General features: G+C 58.1%; 1 protein-coding gene across 3 annotated transcripts in view; it reads left to right on the top strand.

Annotated features, from left to right (window-relative positions):
- Window positions 1-23080, top strand: part of SPNS2 (SPNS lysolipid transporter 2, sphingosine-1-phosphate) — a 33785-nt gene extending 10705 nt beyond the window's left edge. Inside the window, exons 2-13 of one of the 3 annotated variants that reach the window (XR_010937761.1) lie at window positions 3595-3660; window positions 11527-11663; window positions 16762-16913; window positions 17137-17203; window positions 18507-18649; window positions 18952-19104; window positions 19223-19412; window positions 19724-19789; window positions 21587-21685; window positions 21758-21921; window positions 22221-22381; window positions 22940-23042. Coding sequence is in view for 1 of the 3 variants with exons in the window: in XM_067717409.1 (XP_067573510.1) it covers window positions 3595-3660; window positions 11527-11663; window positions 16762-16913; window positions 17137-17203; window positions 18507-18649; window positions 18952-19104; window positions 19223-19412; window positions 19724-19789; window positions 21587-21685; window positions 21758-21921; window positions 22335-22377 (1280 nt within the window). In the remaining 2 variants the exon portion in view is untranslated. Of the gene's footprint in view, window positions 1-3594; window positions 3661-11526; window positions 11664-16761; window positions 16914-17136; window positions 17204-18506; window positions 18650-18951; window positions 19105-19222; window positions 19413-19723; window positions 19790-21586; window positions 21686-21757; window positions 21922-22220; window positions 22382-22939 lie in introns of all 3 variants that reach the window. The other 2 variants (XM_067717409.1, XR_010937762.1) reach the window with 2 other exon arrangements.
- The last annotated feature ends 422 nt before the right edge of the window (window positions 23081-23502 follow it).

Here is a 23502-nt window from a genome sequence, read left to right as displayed (position 1 = left end):
GGTCTGAGCTGGAGGAGGCTCTGCTCCTGGGCGTGAGGCCCGTCCTTGACCCGCTAAACCTCAGCCTCCAGGAAAGAGACTAAAAATAAGGCTGTGGTGAGGAAGGGAGGCGGGGTGTGGGTCCAAGCTTGCCTGGAGCCCAGAGGAAAATCTGAGACAACGGTCCGGGCTGCTGTGACACACGCTCCCCGTGCCAGTGGCCAGTGGGATCTCACTCTCCTGCAGCCATGGCCCTTGGCAGGCCTTGAAGAGGGAAAACAACCGAGAAAGGCTCAGGCAGGGCCTGACCTAGGGTCTTACGGCCTGTACGAGGCCCTGTTCCCTGGAAGGGTTTCTCTGGCCTTCTGCCTGGAGCTCAGGCCTTGGACCCAAGACTGGGTTGCCGGGGGGTACAGGGGTGGGGACATCCAAAGCTGCCTGCGCCTTGGGGTCTAGACTGCTCAGGAGTTCCCAGGGACCCTGGATGCCCATCTGGGTATGGTGAAATATTCCTCCCCCTTACGAGGAACTCTGTTCAGTAGAGGAAGTCAAGGAAGGCTTCCTGGGACTTCCCTGGCGGTCCAGTGGTTGGGACTTAGCCTTCCAATGCAGGGGGTTTGGGTTGGATGCCTGGTCAGGGAGCTGGGATCCCACATGCTGCAGGGCCAAGGACCCAAAGTATGGAATAGAGGCAGTGTTGTAGCAAGTTCAATGAAGACTTTGAAAATGGTCCACATCAAAAAAAAAAAATCTTAAAAAAAAAAAAAGGAAGGCTTCCTGGAGGCAGAGGCAAATACTGGACCTTAAAGTCATGGGTAGGGGAGTGCGTCCAGTCAGATAGCTAGGATGTGCCTTGGGGAGGAAGCAAGAGTGTTTTGATTTGCTGTGGACACATGCCGCCTTTATGATGACCACTTTGATATGGTCTCCCTCCCAGAAAGTGGGCCTGCGGTTGCTGCAGATCCGCGCCCTCCTCTGGGCCGTGGGTGGGGACCCAGAGTGCAGGGCCCAGGGGGAGTTTTACCCTCCTACCGTCTCCTGACTCTATCCATCCTTCCGTCTACCCAATGCCTAAATTGTGATGGTCTCTGTCCTGGGTTCCGGAGATGACTTGCCATGGTCCCAGCTCTCAGGGGGCTCATGATCAGGGGGGTGAGGCAGGCCCCCGCCCATCACCTATGCATCCACGGCACAAACAGTCACTGTGTGCCGGACCCCGGGCTGGGGGGCAAGAGTGAACCACGCAGAGGCTGTGTGGCAGAAAAACAAGCTTTGGTTTTTGATAATAGACCCGGTTTCAAATCTCACCCCTGACATCTCATGTGCTGCATGACACGTTATTTCATTTCTTGGAGCCTCAGTTTCCTCATATGTAAAATGGGGATGATAGTCATAGCTAAGCCTGGGTAGCAGGGAGCCTCACACAGTACCTGGAACTTAGCAGGAACCAGCAGCTAGTGGCTCTTTGCTCCTGGCCACAGTGGATCCAAGGAGCTCATATCCGTGTCCCTCTGTCATCTCTGTAGATCAAACTAATCCTGGTGTGACAAGTGTTAAAACAAGGATGGACAGGGGAGCGTGGGGGCAACTAGCTTATGGAGGGTGGTGGGAGGGGGAGAAATTAGGGAAGACTTCCCGGAAGAGGAGGCATCTAAACTAGTCTTGAAGGTATGGCGAGAATGAGCTCAGCCAACAAAATTGCACCAGGGTAAGAAGAGGGACCGTGTGTAGTCAGGGGCCCATGAGTAGTTTGGGGTGGCTAGGGTATGGGGTGCGGGGTGGTGTCCTGAGAAGTGAGTCTGGAGGGTGGGGTTGGCGGGGGTGAACCTGCAGCCCCACGGCCTGCTGAAGGCAGGGGAGCCGCAGGTGACGGTGATTCTGCAGGAGAGGGATGTGATCGGATCAGGAGACTATAGAGGCCCTGGCTCAGGTCTGGGAGTGGGCTGTGAGGCCGGGAGGTGAGCGTGGGTGGCTCCCCAAGGTCGGGCCCAGCCATGCCACCCACCGAGCCTGATCAAACTCAGGGCCTCTGAGGCTGGGTCGGGGCACCTCGGAGATCCCACTTGGTGGACCTGCCATCCGCAGGCCCAGGACCGGCCCCTGGTTTCCGCCTTCAAGGTAAAGTCCCAGCCGCCCTGGTTAGTAAGTCATTAGTTGGGTCTCACACAGCCTCTTCATTATGGGTAATTATGGTGAATCCACTCTGGGTATTAACAAGGAGGAGACCAGCTGCTCTTGGCTGTCAGGCTGCTAGAACAGGAAATCCCTCAGCATCCCATGCCTGGGTCTTGGGTGGGGGGACAGTGGCTTCTTCCCCAGCCGCAGCCACTGGACGAGACCCTCGTACTGTGTTTGGAGATTCCACTTTCACCCGTTTCCCTGTGGTGTGACTTTGAACATGTGGCTTACCCTTCTGTGCCTCAGTTTCCTCATCTATCCAGTGAGATGATAGTACCAGCCTCATAGGGTTGTGTGAGGGTTAAACTAATGAAGCACTTAATGCTCAATAATACGAACCATCATCATTTAAAATGCTGACGTCATCATCACCATCGCGTCGAATAGTTCTGGGAGTCCCCCGAAGGCAGGGTCCTGGTCCCTTCCTCTGTCCCCTACATGGGGAGCTCCTGAGACAGGCCCTGTCTCCTTTCTCCCCTCTTTCTTCTCAGTGCAGACGTGCAGTGGTCAGGGGGACTCTGGCCTGTGGCCCAGCCTCCTGCTGTCCTCAGATAAGCTGAGGCAGGGGCCCTGGGAGCTGTGGGGCTGGGGGTTGGGCTTACCCCAGAGCCCTGGTTGAGGGCTGCACGAGGTCAGAGGGGGCTGGGCAGTTGCTGGCCTCTATACAGCCACGGCTGGGTCTGTCCACAGCTGTCGATCGTTTCTAGTTGTTCTGGTTGCCGCCCCCGCCTTTGATGTAAAAAGCCCTAACGAGCGCAGAGGTGGCTGGGAGTTGGGAGAAGGGCAGACGTGGCCTCAAGGGCTCCCCTTCCGCCGGGAAAGCAGACCCGGAGCCCCGTCTGCTTCCCTCTGCCTCTGGGCTCCTGCATCAGAAAACTGGGAGTCCTGGTTATTGTCCCGAGGACAGCTGGGGTAGCACATGTTTGTGCACACGTGCAGGTGAGCGGGTGTGTGTGTTGCCTGTGAGCCCTCTCCGCCCTCTCCTCGGCCAGGGGGCTTCTCCTGCAGCTTTCAGTGGCTGCCCACCCACTCTCCGGGCTGTGGGCTTTGTGGTCTCCTCTGACGGCAGGGTCCACGTCTGGGGCTGAGCTGCAGATGGGCCAGAGGCCCAGGCTGGTAGGAGGCTTGGCTGCCCCGCTGGGCCGAGTAACCATGGAGGAGCCTCACCTGTCTGCGCCTTGGACCCCACACTGGCCGAGTGAGGGGATGTGGTCCTGTCCCCAGTGTGAGCACCTCAGGGTAGAAGCTTGGCCTCCGAGGTTTCTGGTGGCCTGGCTAAACTCGGCAGGGTGGGGTTCTGTAGATGGGGCCAGGCTGGGCCCTGCAAGGTGGAAAGAGGGCTGGGCTGGGGCTGAGGGTCGCCTAGGTGGGGTGTGCGAATGGGGGCACCCAGGCGTCAGGCGTCGCCAGTAAGCATCCTCTGTCTTCTCCTCCCAGGTGTCCTTCTGGACATCCAGCAGCACTTTGGGGTCAAGGACCGAGGCGCCGGCTTGCTGCAGTCAGGTGAGGTCCCCCTCCCGCCCTGGCCCCCCTCCTGCTTTCTAATACCTGGTGGGGATTCCCTGCCTGTCTCTTCCCTGGTCCTGACTCACTGGAAAGGGCGTGAGTTTTGTGTCCAAATCCCACAGTTGCCTCTCACAAAAGGCACCACTTCCCCCAGCCTCTGCTTCTATTCTTGTGAAACAAAGCAAATAACACCTGCCCTGAGGGCCTGTGGGTGAGATACAGGAATGCAGGCAACCTGGGAGTCACCTCGCAGATGCCCAAACAGGAAACTCCAGCTGGTCAGCCCCAGAGCCTCTCGCAGGCCCAGGGCAGGAGCCTGAGAACCTGGGTCCCAGACTAGACCTGGGCTTGAGGTTCTCGGCCCCTCACCCCCCGGGGTCCAGCCTTGGGACTGGTGGGGAGGCAGGGCCCGAGCCCCCCTGGGCCAGGGCAGCATGGCAGGTGATTAAGCAGCTATTCCAGCCTCTGCCCCTCCCTCCAGGGTCCATGTCAACCTCGTGACTGCCCTGCCTGCTGTGTAGCCCTGTAGGACCTGAGCTCTTGGCCCTCCACTGGCTGCGGCCCTGCCGGCTGTGCCCTCTTCAGGACCCTCAGGCCTGGGCAGAGCCAGTATTTCATCCCAGGGCTGGTTCTGACTCGGCCTTGACCTTGCTGTTTCCCCTTGGTCCTGGAGTCCATCTGGCCGTGAGGCCCAGTTAGATGTGGCTGCGAAGGTGCATGGTCTGCATTCCACTCTGGGAACCCCGTCCCCTCCCGGGCTCTCCTGGGAGGGAGGGGCAGAGAGGCTGGCTCTGTCCAGGAACCTGCCTGACCTGTCTGGGTGGCATTCCACCACGCACTGTGCCAGGCCTCCACGGCCTCCTTGAGCCACAGCCATTCAGCTAGGCTCAGTGCCCATCCTCATTTCCTAGATGGGGCCTCTGGGGCTCAGAGAGGGGAGATGAAAGCTCCAGGGTTCAGCCCGAATACATGAGAATTAACCGAGCTGGGACTATAGGGCAAGGCTGTGCCGTCTAGTTCCTCCCAAGGGCGCCCAGGCCCCTGCCGCGGCAGACATCACCTCCACCCGGAATGTGAGCCCAAGCCCCTCTGCTGGCTCGGCCCCCCCCCCCCGCCCCCCTTGCTTGGCCTCCCTGGCTAGGTCAGAGCAAGTCCTCCTGACCCGGGGCCTGGGACAGGTTCCTCTAGCCTCCTGGGCTCCGTGCAATGCAGTGACCAGCACTTACAGCTGGAGAGACAGAGTTGAAGCCGGATGGGAGTGTGGGAGGGATCAGGCTGCCGAGCTGGTGAGGGAAGGGCAGGAGGGAGCCTAGCTGCCCATCCCCCTGCTCCGTGGCCCCTGAGTCACTGGGGACCCAGCCCGAGCCTCATCCCCCTCCTGCTCTGGCCTCCTCCATTCAACTCTCACTGATGGAGGTCAGGGCCAGTGTAGCCACCCAGGGAGCGGGTTGGGAGGGCTGCGAGGGTCCTAGCGCTGCCTCAATTATGTCCCAGGCTGTGTCCTTCTTATCCCTGGCGACCTGGCCGGAGGGGGATAAGTCATCCACAGCATCATCTTGTTTCTCCCTCCTACAAGCCCCCTTTGCTCAGCTTCACTTTCCAAATGGAAGGACAGAGGTCAAGAGAGGGGAAATGACTTGTTTAAGGTCTCATGGTGAGAGAGTAGCAGGCCTGACACTGGGACTTCCTCTTGGCTTGGGTTGGGGGCACAGGTGGCCGCTGGATTGGTGAGGCTTATCCCAGGTATCTGAGTGTCTGGCATCTCAGCGTTCTCGGGGTGGGTGCCTCTGGGCCATGGTGAGAGCTCCCAGCACTCTCCGAGACCCTCTAGTCATTACTCTGCGGCCCTCACCCTCCCACCTACCCTGGGCACAGCTGGAATGGCTCCCCAGAATGTCCTTGCCTCTCTGGCCAACTGAGCCAGGAAGCCAGGTGGGCTAGACCAGGATGTGACCCAATGGGCTACCAGGCAGGTCACCTAATTGGCCTCGGCCCCATGCACCTGGCTCTTCCCTGATAGGGTCAGAGCCAGGTGTTGCTGCTTGCCCAGATCAAAGGGCCAGGGCTGACAGCTGGGGTGCCTGCTTATTTGTGGGCACCAGGAGCTGCTGGGCCAGGAGACAGGGTCGGGGGGTGGGGCGTGGGGTGGCTGAGAGTTCGGCCTGGGCCTGCCCCTGCTGTTTCCCCTCGGGACCAACTCAGGGCTGGGGTTCGTGGCATCACGAGGAAGTGTCAGGATTGGGAGGCGGGGGCAGGGGGAGAGTGGGGACAGAGGAAGAGCCAGCTCAGACTGAAACCAGACGGCGCCTTTGCTTTGGGACCAAGTCTCCTTCTGGCCTTTCTCCCTCCTCACTTTGACCAGCCTTGCAATATCCTCCCGCTTCGACAGAGACTCAGGTTCTGAAGGCAGAGCTGGGCAGCCCCCGTGGCTCTCCCCGCAGGACCCTCCTGTTAGAAGGGAGGCCCGAGAATCTCCCTCCCTGAGGCCTCAGTGGCCAACCTAGGGTTTATATTCTGAGCAGAGTCTGAAGGAGGAGTGGTTCCCATTCCTCCCGTAGGGGCTCTGAGTCTGGTGGGCTTCCGGGTACCGATGGTGCCGGCTGTTCTGGGTCCTCCCCATCAGCCTGCCGGCCCGGGCCTCCATCCTCCCCATCCTGTGGGCAGGGAGGGTGCTCGGGCAGGGCCTGACCCCACCCACCCCATGCCTGCCGGAGCACCCTCCCTGCCCACAGGATGTGGAGGATGGCGAGTCTCCTCCAAATAACCAGTTGACCAGATCCGGACTTTGTAAAAATAGATCTGGTTCAGCCCAGGCTGAGGTGGGGCTGGACATGTGCTCTAAGGCCACAGTCTGGGGACTCAGGGCTCCCCCAGCGCAGGCCTCACCCGCTTCTGCTCCAGGGCCACCTTCTCAGCAGCTCCGTGGGTTCGGAGTGCAGGTGGTCCGGGGGCTGCCTGCAGGGGCGCAGAACCCTCAGTGGGAGTCGTTTCAAGCTTTGGGTGCTGGCCTCCAACCAGCACCATGAGAGGTGGGTGGCGCCTTAGGGATGCTGCCCGATCCCTGTCTCCTTGATGACCTCCTGCCGGCCCTGTGAGGAGGGGCGCATCACCCGTCTTGCAGAGGAGGGAGTGAGGCTCAGCCCCAGCTTCTCCGGGTGAGCCAGGGGCTCTGACTCCTCCCCCTCGGCCCTCCGCGGCCCTGCCCCCTGCCCTGGCTCCCTGCCAGCGGCTCCATTGTCCCAGACCTGTGGGCTCAGCACACGTGAGCTGACGGAGGGCTTCCCCACACCCCGACCACAGGATGTCCTCGTGCCGGGAAAGCCGGCCCTGCCGAGACCAGGGGTGGGGCAGCCAGTCTGCCCAGAAAGCTCTCCTCAACCAGACAAAGACTGTGGGGTTGTGGGTGCTGAGCCCAGGAAGCTTCTAGGCCGGGCTGGTCTTTATTTTCAGCAGGGCTTCCTGCTGGCTGGAGAAGGGTCTGCGCCCCCATCTGGGACATGGGTCACCTGCCCAGGCCTTTGCCTGTGCTGTTGCTGCTGCTGCTTCTTCTTTTTTTAAAATTAATTATTTGGCTGCGTTGGGTCTTCATTGCTGCGCGCGGGCGTTCTCTAGTTACAGCGAGTGGCAGCTACCCTTCGTTGCTGTGCGCGGGCTTCTCATTGCAGTGGCTTCTCTTGTTGCGGAGCACGGGCTCTAGGCGTGCAGGCTTCAGTAGTTGTGGCATGCAGGCTCAGTAGTTCTGGCTCGTGGGCTCTAGAGTGCAGGCTCAGTAGTTGTGGCGCACGGGCTTAGTTGCTCTGTGGCATGTGGGATCTTCCCGGACCAGGGCTCGAACCTGTGTCCCCTGCATTGGCAGGTGTATTCTTAACCACCACGCCACCAGGGAAGCCCCTGTGCTGTTCCTTCTGCCAGGAATTTATTTCCCTCCAGGCCCTACCTAGTTGTGTTCAGGCCTCTCTGCTGGCTGGTGACAACCCTGAGGGCCGGGAGAGGCCCTTTCTCTCGGCTCCCCAGAGCAGAAGGGAGGGCTGGAAAGATGGATTGTGTCTCCCTACTGACCTTGGATTCCCTTGTCCCCAAGGGGAAGGCCCTGAGAGACAAGAGAGTCCAGGGTCGGGAGGGTTGCTGTGTCATCTTGGACAAGTTCTTCCACCTTCCAGTGGCCCCAGCTGTACAATGGGACAGACGGTAAAACTCAGGTTGGGACTTGGTGACCTTTGGTGGGACAGGGGTGGGGATGGGGTGTGGCTGCCCCAGCAGGAGTCCATCTGAAGTCCCAGGTGCCTCTGCCCACCCAGAAGAGCAGGCAGAAAGCCAGCGGGGAAAGCACTAGGGGGGCTGCCTTCCGGTTCTGCTGTGGACAGGAGGATAGGGATGGACCAGGATGGCTGAGGTCTGGCTCACCTTCTCCAGCCCCTCTGCACCCACCCAGTGGGTGCTCCTCCTTGAAGGGGGAGAACAGTGTGCTGTGGATCTCCACTGCCCTCTAACTAACACCAAACCTGGAACTAGGGGTTAGGGCCCGATCTCCCTCAGTGGTCTCCTCTCCCACTGCTTCCTCTCTCTATCACCTTCCCAGCCTACAGCCTCATGCGTCTTCCTGCTGTCCCCGACACACCCTGAACTTTCTCTGACCTTTGGAACATCAGCTGGGATCTTCTGCCTTCCCAGCCTGGCCACCTGTGGTGTGATTTAGAGCAAGGACTCTGGAGTCAAACTGGGGTATAAATTCTGGCTTAGCCACACACGAGCTGTATGATGTCACTACTTTTAGCCTCTACTGTTTCCTCCGTAAGATGAAGGTAATAGGGAGAATCAAATGAGATCATGTGTGCTTATGGCCAGGGCACATCCATGAACGGTAACTGCAGTTATTACTAACAATAAGCATTATGCCTCATTAACCATTATACAGTCTTATAAGATTTGTAATTCATATTTTAGTATACTTGATTTTAAGTAGTATCATCAGGGTGAACTCCTATGCAGCCTTCAGTGCCCTGCTCTGCTATCACTGCCTCTATGAAGCCTCCCTTCATTGTCTTGGTAGGATTTGGCCCTCCTTGCTGGTTCCCTGGCATTTTAACTCTTTAAGCTGGGCAACCCATGGACAGGGTCTGCTTCTTGGCCAGACAGGGGGGCAACTCCTATTCTGATTCTTTCTGTCCACTCCTCACCTAATACAGACAGGCATAGAGGCAACAATTCTTCCTTCTCCCCTAACATGTGTAAGTCCTGATGAGACTGCAGTCTCTTTCCAGCCCATATCCTGGTCTGATCTCAGGCAGGTCCTGGGAGACAGACCCAGCAGGAAAAATTCTTTTTCTAGATAAGAGGAAATAATTTCTACCTTGACTGATCTAAACAAGGGCCCAGTGTTGACCAAGAGCCGACCCACTCTGGGCATGGGCAGGACGTGGCATTAAGCCCCTTACACGCATTATCTCATCCAGTGCTCGGAGCAAGCAGGGAGTTGCTATTTTTATCTTTATTTTACAGATGAGGAAGTCGGCGTGCTGGAGGTGGCTTAGGTTCATGAGAGTTGATTGTTAAGTTTTCAGGAATTGTGTGAGCTGGTTGTTAAGCACAACCGTATTACAAACTGAATTATATAAACTTACAATTACACAACATCACAGCAGAGCACAGGGAGATGGGCTCGGTGCTTCGCGATGACCTAGAGGGGTGGGATAGGGAGGGTGGGAGGGAGGCTCAAGAGGGAGGGGATGTGGGGACATGTGTATGCACATGGCTGATTCGCTTTGTTGTGCAACAGAAACTAACACAGTATTGTGAAGCAATTATACAGTTATACTTTGTATAATTATACTCCAAAGAGCTATTAAAAAGGAAAACCCAAAGGTAATAAACATTCAGAATTCATCACCCCCTAATTATTTTGCTACCTTTCACCATTATCTACGTTCTTAAGGTTATTTATGTCTGTTGGATCTAGGTGGTAGAAATACTCTATGTACAACTCTGTGACTGCATCTCTCTTCCCAACTCTGATTAGTGACATCACCTTGGTAGCTTGAAATCAGGCCATGGTGGGAGTACGTGCACCATGAAAATGGGCAAACACTACACATCAGGGCTCCCCCCCACCCCGCCTCATTTTTGGAGAGCCAGTTGCTAAACATTTATCAGCACACCACTGAATTGAGGGACAGAGAGGTTGTGACCTTCCCAAGGTCACCCAGCTGGAAAGGAACAGAGCTGAATTCAAGACCAGGCACTGCGTCCCTGGTGCCCAGATTCGTGCACCTCTCTGCTGATTCTGCCCGAGGCCCCAGTCACACAGTTGGGATTAAAAGATTGCCCCCCACACCCATACACGCTCACCATCCTGCTCCCTGGGATAAGTGAGGGATAGTCGCGTTGCACCAGCCCAGCCTGCTCTCACCCCCTTGCCTCCTTCCTCCCCTCCCTCTATCTCTTCTCCTAGGGGCTCAGGTCTGTGAGGGAACAGCCAGACCCTGTGAATGTTTAGCTTGGCCGGCCATCTTATCTGCCCCCCCGGCCTTTGTCTGGCCATCTGCCCGTCAGCTGTGGGATTGCCTTCCAGGAGGAGGAATCAGGGGCTGCCTCACCGCATGACCTAGCGACTACCCTGTGTTGCTGGACTCTTTATCCCCCCTGAGACCTCGAAGGCCCCTCCCATGCTGGTAGTGTCATCCCCACAGGGTCCTCTGAGACTCTGCTGCTCTATTGTTCTGGAAGAACAAAACCAGGTCACATCACTCCTCTGCTCAGCATCCTCTGGTGTTTTCCTTTCTCACCCCTAGAAGCCACAGTCACCACAGTGAGCCACAAGGCCCTACCCCATCTGGCCTTTTCCCCAGGGTCCCTCTGCTCCAGCCACTCTGGTCTATTTGTTGTTCCACAAATATGCTAAGCACATTCGTGCCCCAGGGCCTTTGCACTTGCTGTTCTCAACCCAATATTTGCATGATTTGTCTCCTCCTCTCCTCCAGGTCTTTCTGAAATGTCACCTCTGACCTTTCTATTTAAAATGTTAACATCTGTTTTCTTTTTCTCACACACTTTTCCTATCTCCTGTTTCTGCCCTTTTCCCCTCCTTAGCATGTGTCACCCCTTGACATACTATATTTTTTATTTCATTGTTTCTCACTAGAATGAAAACTGCAAGAGTCTAGGAATTTTGGTCTTTGTTGAATGGATGAAAGGATGGATGAATGAATGAGTGAATGAATGAACAAATGAATGACAATGTTTCCAAATGTCAGGAAAGTCTCTGCAGTCTGCTGGGAGTGAGGGTGGCTGTGTGATCTGGCAGGTATGAGACTGGGGGTTCCAGGTCCAGTTCTGCCCCGATTTGCTGTGTGACCTTGGGTAGGTCCCTTTCCCTCTCTGAACCTTTTTTTCAAGTATAATAAGGAGAGTAGCATGGCAAAGTATAAGGAACACTGGCTCTGGAGTCAGACGGGGTCAAATCCCCACTGGGACATTTACTATTGGTGGGGCCTTAGGCAAGTCACTTCTCTCTGAGTGTCTCCCCATCTGTGAGGTGGGATGGGGGTCAGAAAGATACACAAGATGCTGTGTGGTGAGCCCCTAGCACCTGACAAGTAGAAAATGTTCAGTGAATAATCTTTACTCTTTTAAAAAGTACCCGAAGGGCTCATCTGCCACTGGGCGTTGAAGAGGATGGAGTCGTGGAGTCTCCTAACCCAGAGGGCCTGTCCTACCTCCCCTGGGCCCAGATCTGGCCGAGGTTGCCCCTCTCGGGCAGCGGCTGCTTCCTCAGCAGGCGCTTGGCCTCTCGCTGGGTGGTCTGGGCGGGCGGGCTCAGCCATGAGACCCCTGTGCCACAACCGCGGCTCTCCTCTCCCCACGCAGCATTCATCTGCAGCTTCATGGTGGCCGCCCCCATCTTTGGCTACCTGGGTGACCGCTTCAACAGGAAAGTGATCCTCAGCTGCGGGATTTTCTTCTGGTCGGCTGTCACGTTCTCCAGCTCCTTCATCCCGCAGCAGGTGAGGCCTGCCCGGGCCTTCCACCCGGCATTCCTGCTCATCCTGTCCGTGTGTCCTGGTTCCTCCAGCGGGTGGCAAGTCTGATTGACCTATCCTCGTCTAGACTGGGGTTCCAGCCCGTTGGGTCCAAGTGTGGTGGGATGAGGGGGGTCTTTGGGTACTTCTATACACTGGCCCTACTGATTGGGCTTTCCCCGTGCTGGCCTTGAACTGAGGGACTCACAGCCCTGTGTGGCATCCTGACTCTCTCTGAGCTGCTTCTGATGTGGGGAGGATGCAAGGATCAGGGGGGCAAGTCTGGCCAAGGAGTCAGGGCCCTTGGGTTCTAGTTCTGGCTCTGCTGTCATCTTGCTGTGTGACCCTAGATGCGTCACCACCCTTCTCTAGGCCTCACACAGTTTGCTCTTTGTCCGACCATCAGCCAGCTCCTTGGGTCAAAGTCCTAGGGAGACAAACATTAGTTCAGTGTCAGGAAGATCTTTCTTTCTGTTTTTTTTTTTTTGGCCACAATGTGCAGCTTGTGGGATGTTAGTTCCCCAACCAGGGATGCAACCCAGGCCCTCAGCAATGAGAGTGCGGAGTCCTAGCCACCGGACTGCCAGGGAAGTCCCAGGAAGGAAGATGTTTCTTACTTGGCTCTCACAGTTCTGGATTTGAATATCCCAATTCTGTGGCCCACTCAGCTTTGTGATCTGGAGAAACTTCTCTGAGCCTCAGTTTCCTCATCTTTAATTGGGGATAATACTTCTTAGTATGAAGGGTGGTTGTGAGAAATAATTGAACTCATGAATGTCCAGACCCTGACACATGGCAGGTTTCAACAAATCATTATTTCTGTTCTTTCTTCCAATGAGGAGATATGTTGCTCTGAGAGGTAGTGAGTGTCCCGTCACTAGGGGTCTTTAAGCAGAGGATGGACAATCACATGATGGCTACTATAGAGGGAGATAGAGGAAGAAGGGGACGGACTTCCCTGGTGGCGCAGTGGATGAGAATCCGCCTGCCAATGCAGGGGACACAGGTTCGAGCCCTGGTCCAGGAAGATCCCACATGCCGCAGAGCAACTAAGCCCGTGCGCCACAACTACTGAGCCTGCACTCTAGAGCCCGCGAGCCAGAACTACTGAGCCTGCATGCCACAACTACCGAAGCCTGCGCGCCTAGAGCCCGTGCTCCGCAACAAGAGAAGCCACCACAATGAGAAACCTGCGCACTGTAATGAAGAGTAGCCCCCGCTCGCTGCAACTAGAGAAAGCCTGCATGCAGCAATGAAGACCCAAAGCAGCCAAAAATAAATAAAATTAAATCTTAAAAAAAAAAAAAGAAGGGGAGAAGACCAGGATTTGCCTTCAGGGAGTGTTCAGCCTAGGGGACAAAGGAGGAGACCCTGGCCTTGGGAGCATCCAGGCCTGGGGATGGGAAGATGTGACAGGAGCTCCCATGTTCAGAGCCTTCAAGATAAGCAAAGTGCTGAAAGTCCTCACTGAAGAGAGAGCAGTCTCTGACATCCATGTGGTCAGGGAAGACTTCCTGGAGGAGGTGGCAGTTGAGCTGGGCAGGCAAGACAGGGAGGTTAGGCCTTTTGGTGAAGATAGCACAGACAGAGGGAGCAGCCTCATGGAGGCAGAAATGGTGGAGTGTGTTGGTAGATTGAGGAGGAGAGTGCTTTGGCTGGAAAGGAAGGCAGGGACCAGGTCATGGAGAGCCTTGAATGCCAGGTTGGAAGGCCTGAGCTTTCTCCTGAGGGAAGTGCTGGACCCTGGAAGAGTCTGAAGAAGGGCAATAGTGAGTCAGATTTACACTGATCGAGAGGAGGTTGAAGGTGAGGGCAGAGAGAACTGGCAGGTTTGGGGGATACAAGTTTGCTTCATGGGGCAGCTTCATAGCGAAGGGTCAGGCCAGGTAATAAGCTCCAGGCCTAGGACTTCCCTGGTGGCGCAGTGGTTAAGAATCCACCTGCCAATGCAGGGGACACAGGTTTGAGCCCTGGTCTGGGAAGATCCCACATGCCACGGAGCAACTAAGCCCGTGCACCACAACTACTGAGCCTGTGCTCTAGAGCCCACGAGCCACAACTACTGAACCTGTGAGCCACAGCTACTGAAGCCCGTGCACCTAGAGCCCGTGCTCTTCAAAAAGAGAAGCCACCGCAATGAGAAGCCCGTGCACCACAACGAAGAGTAGCCCCTGCTAGCCGCAACTAGAGAAAGCCCGCGTGCAGCAATGAAGACCCAATGCAGCTAAAAATAAATTAAAAAAAAACCCCAAAAAATCCCAGGCCTAGAACGTCAGGTAGAGCCTGATGGCCACAGTCAAAAATGGGGACTGGACCAGAAGAAGCTTCTGGACCCCCTCTGGCTCTTGTTCTGCCCCTGATCAGGCTCCTCCTCATCTGACCTCTGGGGCTGCTTCTGGGGTTAACCAGTGAGTACAGGACCACGATGTCAAGTCTGGGCCCCACTCTGGGTGTGTGGAAGGAAGGGAGAGATGGGGAGAGAAGATGAGCAGAGGCAGAGAGAGAAACGGATCACTCCCAATTAATCCATGAGTTCACTGCAGTCACAGTCCGAGTCCCGTGGGGGTTTTTGGTGGACCTTGGCAATGTGATTCTGAAGTAAATCTGGCAGAGAAAGTGCCCAGGAACAGCCAAGAACATTGTGAAAACAACAATGAAAGGGCTCTTGTCCTATCAGTTATCAAAACACGGCTATTCTAATGAAAACAGCAGAGGGATAAACTAAGAGATCAAGGAAACAGAGTCCTCCTTTCTATGGGAATTGAGTGGAGGATGGAAGTTGCATCTCGAATAAATGGTGTTGGGAGTATTGACTCTCCATCTGGATGGAAGATAAAGTATGGTCTGTATTTCTAACCATACTTCAAAATAAATCCCAGCTAGGTGAAAGTAAAGTAAAAAGCAAACCATAAAGGTCTAGAACTATAATTCAACAAGAAAAAGACAAACAACCCGGTAGAAAAAATGGGCAAAGGATAGTGACAGGCACTTCCAGGGGAAGATCCCCCAACAGGCAACATATGTAGGAAGAGACGGTTCTCGGCTTCTTGAGTAATCAGGGCACTGCAAATTAAAACAACAACGAGTTACCGTTTCACACCCATCAGATTGGCGGCAATTAAAAAGGCTGACAATACCAAGTGTTATTCAAGCTACTAGTGGGAGTGTAAATTGGTAGAGCCTCTTTGGAGAGCAAAGTGGGGCAGGATTTTGTAAAATTCTGTGTACACCGCACAGCCCAGCCTTCTACTTGGGGGTATATGCCGAAGGGAGAAGCTCCAACTCGTGGACACAAAGTGACAGGTTTACGTAAGGATGTTTGCTGCAAGTTTTGTAATAGAAAAGAAAGAGAGAAACTAAATGATCTCGACTTGGGGGACGCCCAGGTAGAATGGGGTGTATTCATACTGTGAGCTTCTTAGCAGCAAATGAATGAACTAGATCTATATTAACCAGCTGAAATGGGTTTCCAAAAGATGAGGGAAAAAAATCAAGTTGTGGGACAAGACTCATGGAATGCTTTTTTTTTTTTAGTATTTATTTTACTTTTGGCTGTGTCGGGTCTTAGCTGCGGCACGCATGATCTTCGTTGCGGCACGTGGGCTGCTGTCTAGTTGTGGCTCGCGTGCTCGGTAGTTGCGGCATGGGCTCCCAGTCCCCCAACTAGGGACCGAACCCGCGTCCCCTGCACTGGAAGGTGGATTCTCAACCACCGGACCAGCAGGGAAGTCCCAGGGATGGTCTTTTTATGTTTATTGTGTGAGAGCACACAGGGGACACTAAATGTTGTTCCTTGGTACGTGTATGTGCAGGCAAAGGTAGAGAGGAAGTCGTGACAAATGCACAAGATAGCCAGTTCCTGGGGGAGGAGTGGGCATCTATGGGATCCCTTGTCAAAGAGGTCTTATCTGCCTGCTCTTGTACGGAGGAGAATAAGGAAATCACACCCATTTTCTTTCTCTTTCTAAAATATAACAAACATAAAAGATAAAAGAATATTTTGTATCATTCTGGGATGGACTAGCCCTTCTTGAGCAAGATGTGAAATCCAGAAGCCATTAAGGGAAAATCAACAGCTTGGACAGCATCAAATTAACCAACACAAAATAAAGCTTCTGTATGATGAAACTCCCCACAAACAAAGTGGAAAGAAAGATGATGGAAAATATTTGTGACCTATCCAATAAACCTCAATTCCCATGGTATAGAAAACGCTAACAGAAACCAATACGAGAAAGACAAAGAACCCAACAGAAAAATAGGCAAAGGCTGTGGGCTGCTGCTTCTCCGGGACAGAAGCCTAGGCAAGGGGCCAGGAGAAGGAAGACTCAGAGATGGAGGGTGAGAGAGCGAATGAACTATGGAAACGAGAGGCACAGACATGGATGGCAGGACCAGCGGCACAGAGAGAGGGCCGGGAAAGAGATGTGCAGAGACAGGGAGACCTGGAGGAGGGCTGGATGTGGGCAATGCTGGCCGGATGGGTGGTCGGGGTGCGGCCGGGGAAAAATGACCAGGCTTGGTTCTCAGGCCCTGGGCAGCTGGGGGGATGGAGGGGCTGGGTCCACATCAAAGGGGTAGAACCACTGGCAGCTGGCACGGCCCCACCCTTCCCATGTAGCTGGGCTTTGCTCTTTGATGTGTGCATGGGGGAGGGGCACTGAGCCCACTGGGCTGCCCTGCCCACTCCCCATTTACACTGCGTCCTCAGTGCTGCTAGGGTCAGCCCAGCTGCCTGGTCAGGCAAGATGGGGCCAGAACCCAGGGAGGAAGTCTCCCAATGAGTCAGGGTGGCAGTGGAGACACAGGCTTACGCCCCCCGCCAAACCTACAACTCTCAGCCCCTGAAAGTCCAGCTCCATCCGAGCACTGGGCCAGCTAGACCCAGTCCGACCCACTATTCAGAGGCAGGAACTGAGGCCCAGAGTGGCCTGGGGTGTAGTCGTTGCTGAGGCAGGGGTTGGGCTCCACCCTCTCTCCTGTCTCCTGGGCCCTGCCGCGGGTAGGGAGCAAAGCGGGGAGCGGAGATGCGCAGGCAGGGGAGCAGGCGGGCCCCCCCAGCGCTCTCCGCCCCTCCCCACAGCACTTCTGGCTGCTGGTCCTGTCCCGCGGGCTGGTGGGCATCGGTGAGGCCAGCTACTCCACCATCGCGCCCACCATCATCGGCGACCTCTTCACCAAGAACACGCGCACACTCATGCTGTCTGTCTTCTACTTCGCCATCCCTCTGGGCAGGTGAGGATCCGGGCCAGGTCCCTTCGGGTTTCTCACCACTCCCTCTCCCTGGAGTTTGGCCCTCTGTGACCTAAACACATGGGCAGGCAGCCTTGAGAAGCGCCTGGACCAGCTCCCTGGCTGGCTGGGTGGGGGCGGGGGCTGGTGGCCTCCTAGACTGGTGAGCATCCCCTGCCCCCGACGCCCTGCCCATCCCTGCCTGACCGTCCCGTCCTCTCTGCAGCGGCCTGGGCTACATCACCGGCTCCAGCGTGAAGCAGGCGGCCGGAGACTGGCACTGGGCCTTGCGGGTAAGGACACCCCCAGACCAGCCGTTGCCCAGGGTCACCCAGAGATTCAGGGACAAAGCCTCAGCCGCCAGGCTCCCCACCTCGCGGGCCTGGGCTCTTCTCCTTCAGTTCACTTGGAGGTGTGAAGGGCGCCAGACTCGCCCCACTCAGGGCCCCAGTCTGTGAGGACGAAGGAAATTCCACGTTCACGGCAGCACTTCCCGCTGTGGCCTGTGCTGGGGCGGGGCTGAGGCGAGACCCCTGTGTGAGGGCCCCGGGGTCTGGAACCACTTCCTGTCCTGCAGGAGGACTCGGCACAAGTCTGCCAAGGCCCCCGGACAGTGCAATCAGAGGAAACAGAGATCCCCAGTCTTGTGAAGGAGAGGAAGCTTAAGACAAAGTGTTTTTTCCTCAAAAGCAGGAAGGAAGCAGCCTCCGTGGAATTTTTTCATGGGGGGCGGCGAATGGAGAGGAACTCCCCAGACCATGGGCTCCCAGGCCTGGTGGGGATGGGTACAGATTTCCCGGTTCTCAGGAGCTGGTGGAGGGACTGGTATATTGGAATCCAGACTTGCGAGATGTGCCCTTTCCATCCGGAGAGAGGCCTGGGGCCTTGGAGATTCTGTTCTCGACACTGGGCAGGATGCAGGGAAGACCCAAAGGGGCTCCTGAGCCTCTGTTCTCCTGGAACCCACAAGGGCCCCTCCCAAACCATAAGCTACATGCGCAGCCAGTCCCTTCTCAGTGCCCCCCCACCACCACCAGGGTGAGGAGCTGGCCCAGGAAGCTTTTCCAGACCCAGGGAGGCGGGCAGGAGCTGGTATCTGGCTCCCTGTCCCCAGGAACACTCCTCTCCCAGTCATCATTCCATATGTCCACCCACCTACCTTCCTTTTGTTCCATCGATCACCCATCATCCGTCACTCGTCACCCATCACCTACCCACTCATCCGTCCTCCTGTCCTTCCATGTGTAATTCATCCACCTAGCAATCCATCCATCCATCTGTCCATCCATCTCTCTGACTATCCAGCCATCTGTCCTCCCTCCTCCATCCATCTGACCATCCCTCCCTCCCTTTCACTTTCCGTCCTCTCTCCCATCCGGCCCCTGGGCGGCACAGCCCATTTTGAGCCCCCAAGCCCCATATGCTAGCCTCACCCCCAGTGGCTTTGCCCAGTCAGGAAGGCTGGGCAGATACCAGCCCAGAGGAGGAGCCCGGGGCCCAGAGAAGGCGTGGCTGGCCTGCTCCCCCTTCCAGGTGCAGCAGAGACAAAGACGCCTGGGCCCTGGTGTCCTGACTTGGTGCACCCTGACCCACCAGGTGTCCCCCATCCTGGGCATGATCACAGGAACGCTCATCCTCGTCCTGGTCCCAGCCACTAGGAGAGGCCACGCTGACCAGCTCGGGGGGCAGCTCAAGGCCCGGACGTCATGGCTCCGAGACATGAAGGCCCTGATCCGCAAGTGAGTGCTGCTGGGAGGGGCCCAGTGGGAAGAGGGAGGGAGGGGCGCCGAGAGGAGAGGACCCCAACTTGCAGGCTGGCCCACACAGCCTGCTTGGCCAGACTCCTGTCCACAGTGCCGGGGCTACGAGTGTTTACGATCCCTGAAGCCAGAGCCCTCAGCCCCAGAGCCCGTAGGCAAGGCATTTGAGGCCTTCTGTCCCTGGGGGAAGGAGGGAGGGAAGCCTGCCTCCTGGGCCCGACCCTGCCAGCTGCGGGGATGCTGGCCCCCCGCTCAGTGTTGCTGCCCCGGCCTCTCCCCAGCCGCAGCTACGTCTTCTCCTCCCTGGCCACGTCAGCCGTGTCCTTCGCCACAGGGGCCCTGGGCATGTGGATCCCGCTCTACCTGCATCGCGCCCAAGTCGTGCAGAAGGCGGCGGAGACGTGCAGCAGCCCGCCCTGTGCGGCCAAGGACAGGTGCGGCCAGGCGGGCTCAGTGGGCGGGCGGGGATGGCAGCGGGGTGAGGGAGGCCGCCGGCCCCTCTACCCCAGCCCTGCCCTCTAACCCGTGCTGCACCGTCCTCTGTCTCCGCAGCCTCATCTTCGGGGCCATCACCTGCTTTACGGGTTTTCTCGGGGTGGTCACGGGCGCAGGAGCCACACGCTGGTGCCGCCTGCGGACCCAGCGGGCTGACCCGCTGGTGTGCGCTGTGGGTATGCTGGGCTCCGCCATCTTCATCTGCCTCATCTTCGTGGCGGCCAAGAGCAGCATCGTGGGGGCCTATGTGAGTGCGGTGGGAGTGCCAGGGTGGCCGGGGAGCTGGGCTCTGGAGGAGGAAATGCAGTCTGACTTGGGGCAGGGGGAGGGACCCCCCACGGGGAGGCTTCAGTCCTCAGTCTGCCCCTGCCCTGTCCAGGGCTGTGGGCCTGGCTTGAAGCCTATAGATAATCCACAAATTCCCCGTGCGCCTGACCGCCAGGAGCCGGGGGGAAGGCTTCTGGGGGCTCCCGGGCAGCAGTCAGGGTGCAGGGAGCAGCCTGGGGCCAGTGGCGGGTAGAGCGCCCCCTGATGGTTGCTCTGGTCTCTCCCGGGCAGATCTGCATTTTTGTAGGGGAGACGCTGCTGTTTTCTAACTGGGCCATCACAGCGGACATCCTCATGGTGAGGCAGGCCAAGGTTGCCTCGTGCTGACTGGGGCCTCTCAACCTCTCGGGGCAGATGGGGAGGGTGGGTGAAGGGGTGGGAGAGCCGGCTGGGCTTGTGAGGGGAGAGAGGGGATCAGAGATTTGGGGGTCTGCATCGGGGCAGGGCCTGGAATCAGAGGGTTGAGCAGGCAGAAGGGCAGGATGTGGGGACTGGGTGCGGAGGGCGATGTCTGGAGGCTCAGGTTTGTGGCCGGGAGGCTGGCAGTGCCAGGCTGGCACCAGAGTGGTGCTGTCTGCCAGGGCTCCACCCTCAGGGTCTGAGCTCCCGTGGACTCTGCCCTCCCGGCTCAGCCCGGGTTCTAGGCGCGCCTGCCCGAGTGCCCGTGGCTGGGTCGGGCAGACAGAGGCCGTCTTCACGGGGCCAACAATGGGCTCCAGACCAGGCGGCCAGGGACAAAGAGCCATCTGAGCGGCGGGCGGCAGGGGCTCGTGTCCTTGGGCGGGGATGGGAGCAGCCTGGGAGGAAGCAGGAGGGGGCTGTGGCCTCGAGAACAAGCGGCAGTCTGGGACGGGGGTGGTGGAGGGGGTGCTGGCTGGTCCTGTCCTCAGTGATCCTCCAAGTCAGGGCCGGGAGAGAACTGGGAGAAGGGTATGCAGGGGACCGGCGGCGGCGAGGAGGGTGGGAGGTGCCAGGGTGGGCCCTGGGGGCAGGGGGAGGAAGGACTCCTCATGGGGCCACCTTCAGCGCACTTGGGGTTTGGTGCCAGGATGTGGGGCAGCCTAGGAGATCAGTCTGCCTGGGCATGAGGGCCCCTGGCTAGCTCCCCTCCAGGAAGCCTGCCGGGCCCCGCCCGAGCTTCCCTGTGTATGTGCTTCACCCGGGGTGGTCTCTCTCCAACACCGCCCCCCCCCCCCACCCAGTCCCTGGCTAAAGGTGTGGTGGGCGGGAGGTCTGACTCAGCTCAGTGCCAGGCAGGGGATCACTGCACACGCGGGAGCGAAGGTTGGAGTGAGTTTGCCTGAATCAAGTACCCTTGGCGGTAGGCAGGACCCCCTCCTCTGCCCCCAGCCCCAGGGGCAGCCCCAGATGCTGACAGGGTTTGGGCCCCAGGGAAATCGTGTCCCATTTTATTAAGTGTCACAGCCAAGTGACTAATTATTCCTGGAAATGGGGCCACGCAATCCAGGTCTCCCCTCCCCCCCAGTAACTGGGTGCCCGGTGGGCACTGGCTGCTCTCAGACTGTCCACAAAGGCTGGGGCTCTGACTAGATGAGGAAGCTGAGCTCAGGGGCAGGGGGCTGCCACCAGCCCCTCTGTCTGACCTTGGCCCGCCCAGCTTTGGAGCTGCAGCCCCTGTGGGTCAGGGCCTGCTTGGGCTGGGGGGGGTTCTGGGGGCCCAGCAGCTCTGGCAGTCCGTGCTGGGGGTAAAAGTGGAGGCTCTTCGAGGCAGGGTCCTGCTTCCCCACCATCACCCATCCCAGCCAGCCCAGGCCTTGGCAGGTCCCCACGGAGGCGAGACCAAGATGGGTCTTTAGCTTGTGGGGAGGTGAGGGCAAGATTGAGGTCAGGGTTCTGGTCCCAGGGTTGCCACGTGTGATCCCTGTGCCCGGTGCACTTGGCTCCCTGCCAAGGGCCAAGTGCAGACGCTAAGGCAGCCTGGTCTCAGAAGCTGGGGAGGAGGGGGTGAGGGCCCAGGAGAGCAAGTCGAGACACCAGGGCAGGAGCGAGTCTGAGGCCACGGGAGCTTGAGAAGCGTTGTGGCCCCTGGGCTGAGGCCAGGGGGGCACAGCTGACCTGCGGCCTCTCGCCCAGTGTGTGGTCATCCCCACCAGACGGGCCACCGCCGTTGCCCTGCAGAGCTTCACCTCCCACCTGCTGGGGGATGCCGGAAGCCCCTACCTCATCGGCTTTGTGAGTACTGGGGGTGGGGGGTGCAGGGCTCTGGAAGGCGGCCCCGCCCTGACATGCACCCCCATCCCACAGATCTCCGACCTGATCCGCCAGAGCACCAAGGACTCCCCGCTCTGGGAGTTCCTGAGCCTGGGCTACGCCCTCATGCTCTGCCCCTTCGTCGTGGTCCTGGGTGGCATGTTCTTCCTGGCCACCGCGCTCTTCTTCCTCAGCGACCGCGCCAAGGCTGAGCAGCAGTGAGTGCGGGGGTGAGGGTGGGCTTGGAGCGGGGGGGTCAGCTGGCTGACAAGGTCCCCGCCTCCCCGATGCTGCCTCCAGCACAAGAGGGGGCCCAGGGTGGCCCCGGGGCGTTTGTGGTGGTTCTAGGTGGGTTTTTCCCTGGAATGGTTTTCAGAATTGGGGGTCTGGCCCTGCTTTTCTCTCTCATTTTCTGACTTCTTTCTCCTCTCTTTACTCCTCTTTCTCTCTCTCTCTCTCCCTCCCTCTCTCCTCTCCCCACTCCTGGGCTCTCCCACCTCCCCCTGGGGCTGACGAGGTCCCTGCCCAGCACATCCGGTCCGCCGGCCCCCGCGATGCGATGCGCCAGAGCAGTGCCCGGGCCAGGCCCCCGCTGATCTGCCACCTTGACCCCCGCCCGTCTCTCCCCCAGGGTGAACCAGCTGGTGATGCCGTGTGCATCTGTGAAAGTCTGAGGCAGTGAGTGTGGGTCCGGGGGGCTGGGGGTGAGACTCCTTGCAGGAGGGCAGAGGCAGGGTTAGTGGAGGGGGAGCACGCAGCTCACCGTGGAAGGGTGTTCTGGAAGCAGGAGCAGCTCCTGCGTCACTCCTGCCTGAGCACATCCCAACCCTGGGTTTGGTCCTCTTCCTGATGAAATGTTGCCCGAGTTGACCAGTGGACCCATGGGAGGGGGGCAGCTCCCCCTTCCTTCCGCAGAAGGGCTGGGGGCATAGGTCAGGGTGGGGACTGGCCAGGAACTCCCTGCTCGGTTCTGGACTCTGTCCTCCCGAATCCTCCTAGAGGTGCCAGGGCCTGACTCCTCCTTGGACCTTCCTCTGGGCCTGGCCTCTGGGGGCTGCAGCTTCCCGGCAGTGCGAAATCCAAGGTCACTGCCCCACGCCTTGGCTCCAGTAGACCCACACCCTTCATGCTACCAGAGCCCCGAGAAAGGCCTGTTTCTCCCCCATAGGGAGGATGGTGAAAGAGGGAAGCTCTGGAATGGGCTCCGCACCTGACCTCTGACCCCCTCCCCTCCAGGTGCTACTGGGATAATGAAGAACCCTGGCTCCTACCTAGTCTGGGAGGTGTCCCCCGACGCCCTGGCCCCGTAGGGCTGTCCCGAAGCTTTCCATGTGACCCACAGCTGGGTGCCCACCGGCTCTGCTCTGGGACTGCTGAGTGGCCTTGGCTCCAAGAAGCTGTGTCCTCAGCTAACCTGGAAGGCTGTGTGTGCTGGAGCCATGCGCTGGGACAGACCCCCAGGCCTGGGTCTGGGCTGCAGGGGCCCTGGGCCCCAGGAAGACGACAGCCCACTGTGGGTATGTGGGGAGAGGCCGGCCTGTCCCCAGCGTATGTGATCCTGGGGCAGTCTCTGCCCTCCCCAGACTCTGGGGCCGGGGGGCTGGACTTTCCTGCACAGCTTGCTGGGCAAGGCGTCATCTGCAGCTTTGAAGACACGACACCCCCTGGACTGCACAGAGAAGGGGTGGCCCAAGCCTCAGGGCGGCACTTCCGGCTCTGAGGCTCCCTGAAGCGCCTGGGGCGTGAGGACTGCAGCCTGTCAGCTGGGCCTCTGACCTTGTGGACGTTGGACCCAACCT

The sequence above is a fragment of the Pseudorca crassidens genome, chromosome 19, assembly GCF_039906515.1.
Source record: "Pseudorca crassidens isolate mPseCra1 chromosome 19, mPseCra1.hap1, whole genome shotgun sequence".
Lineage (NCBI taxonomy): Eukaryota > Metazoa > Chordata > Mammalia > Artiodactyla > Delphinidae > Pseudorca > Pseudorca crassidens.
This window is presented reverse-complemented; position numbering and strand designations above follow the sequence as displayed.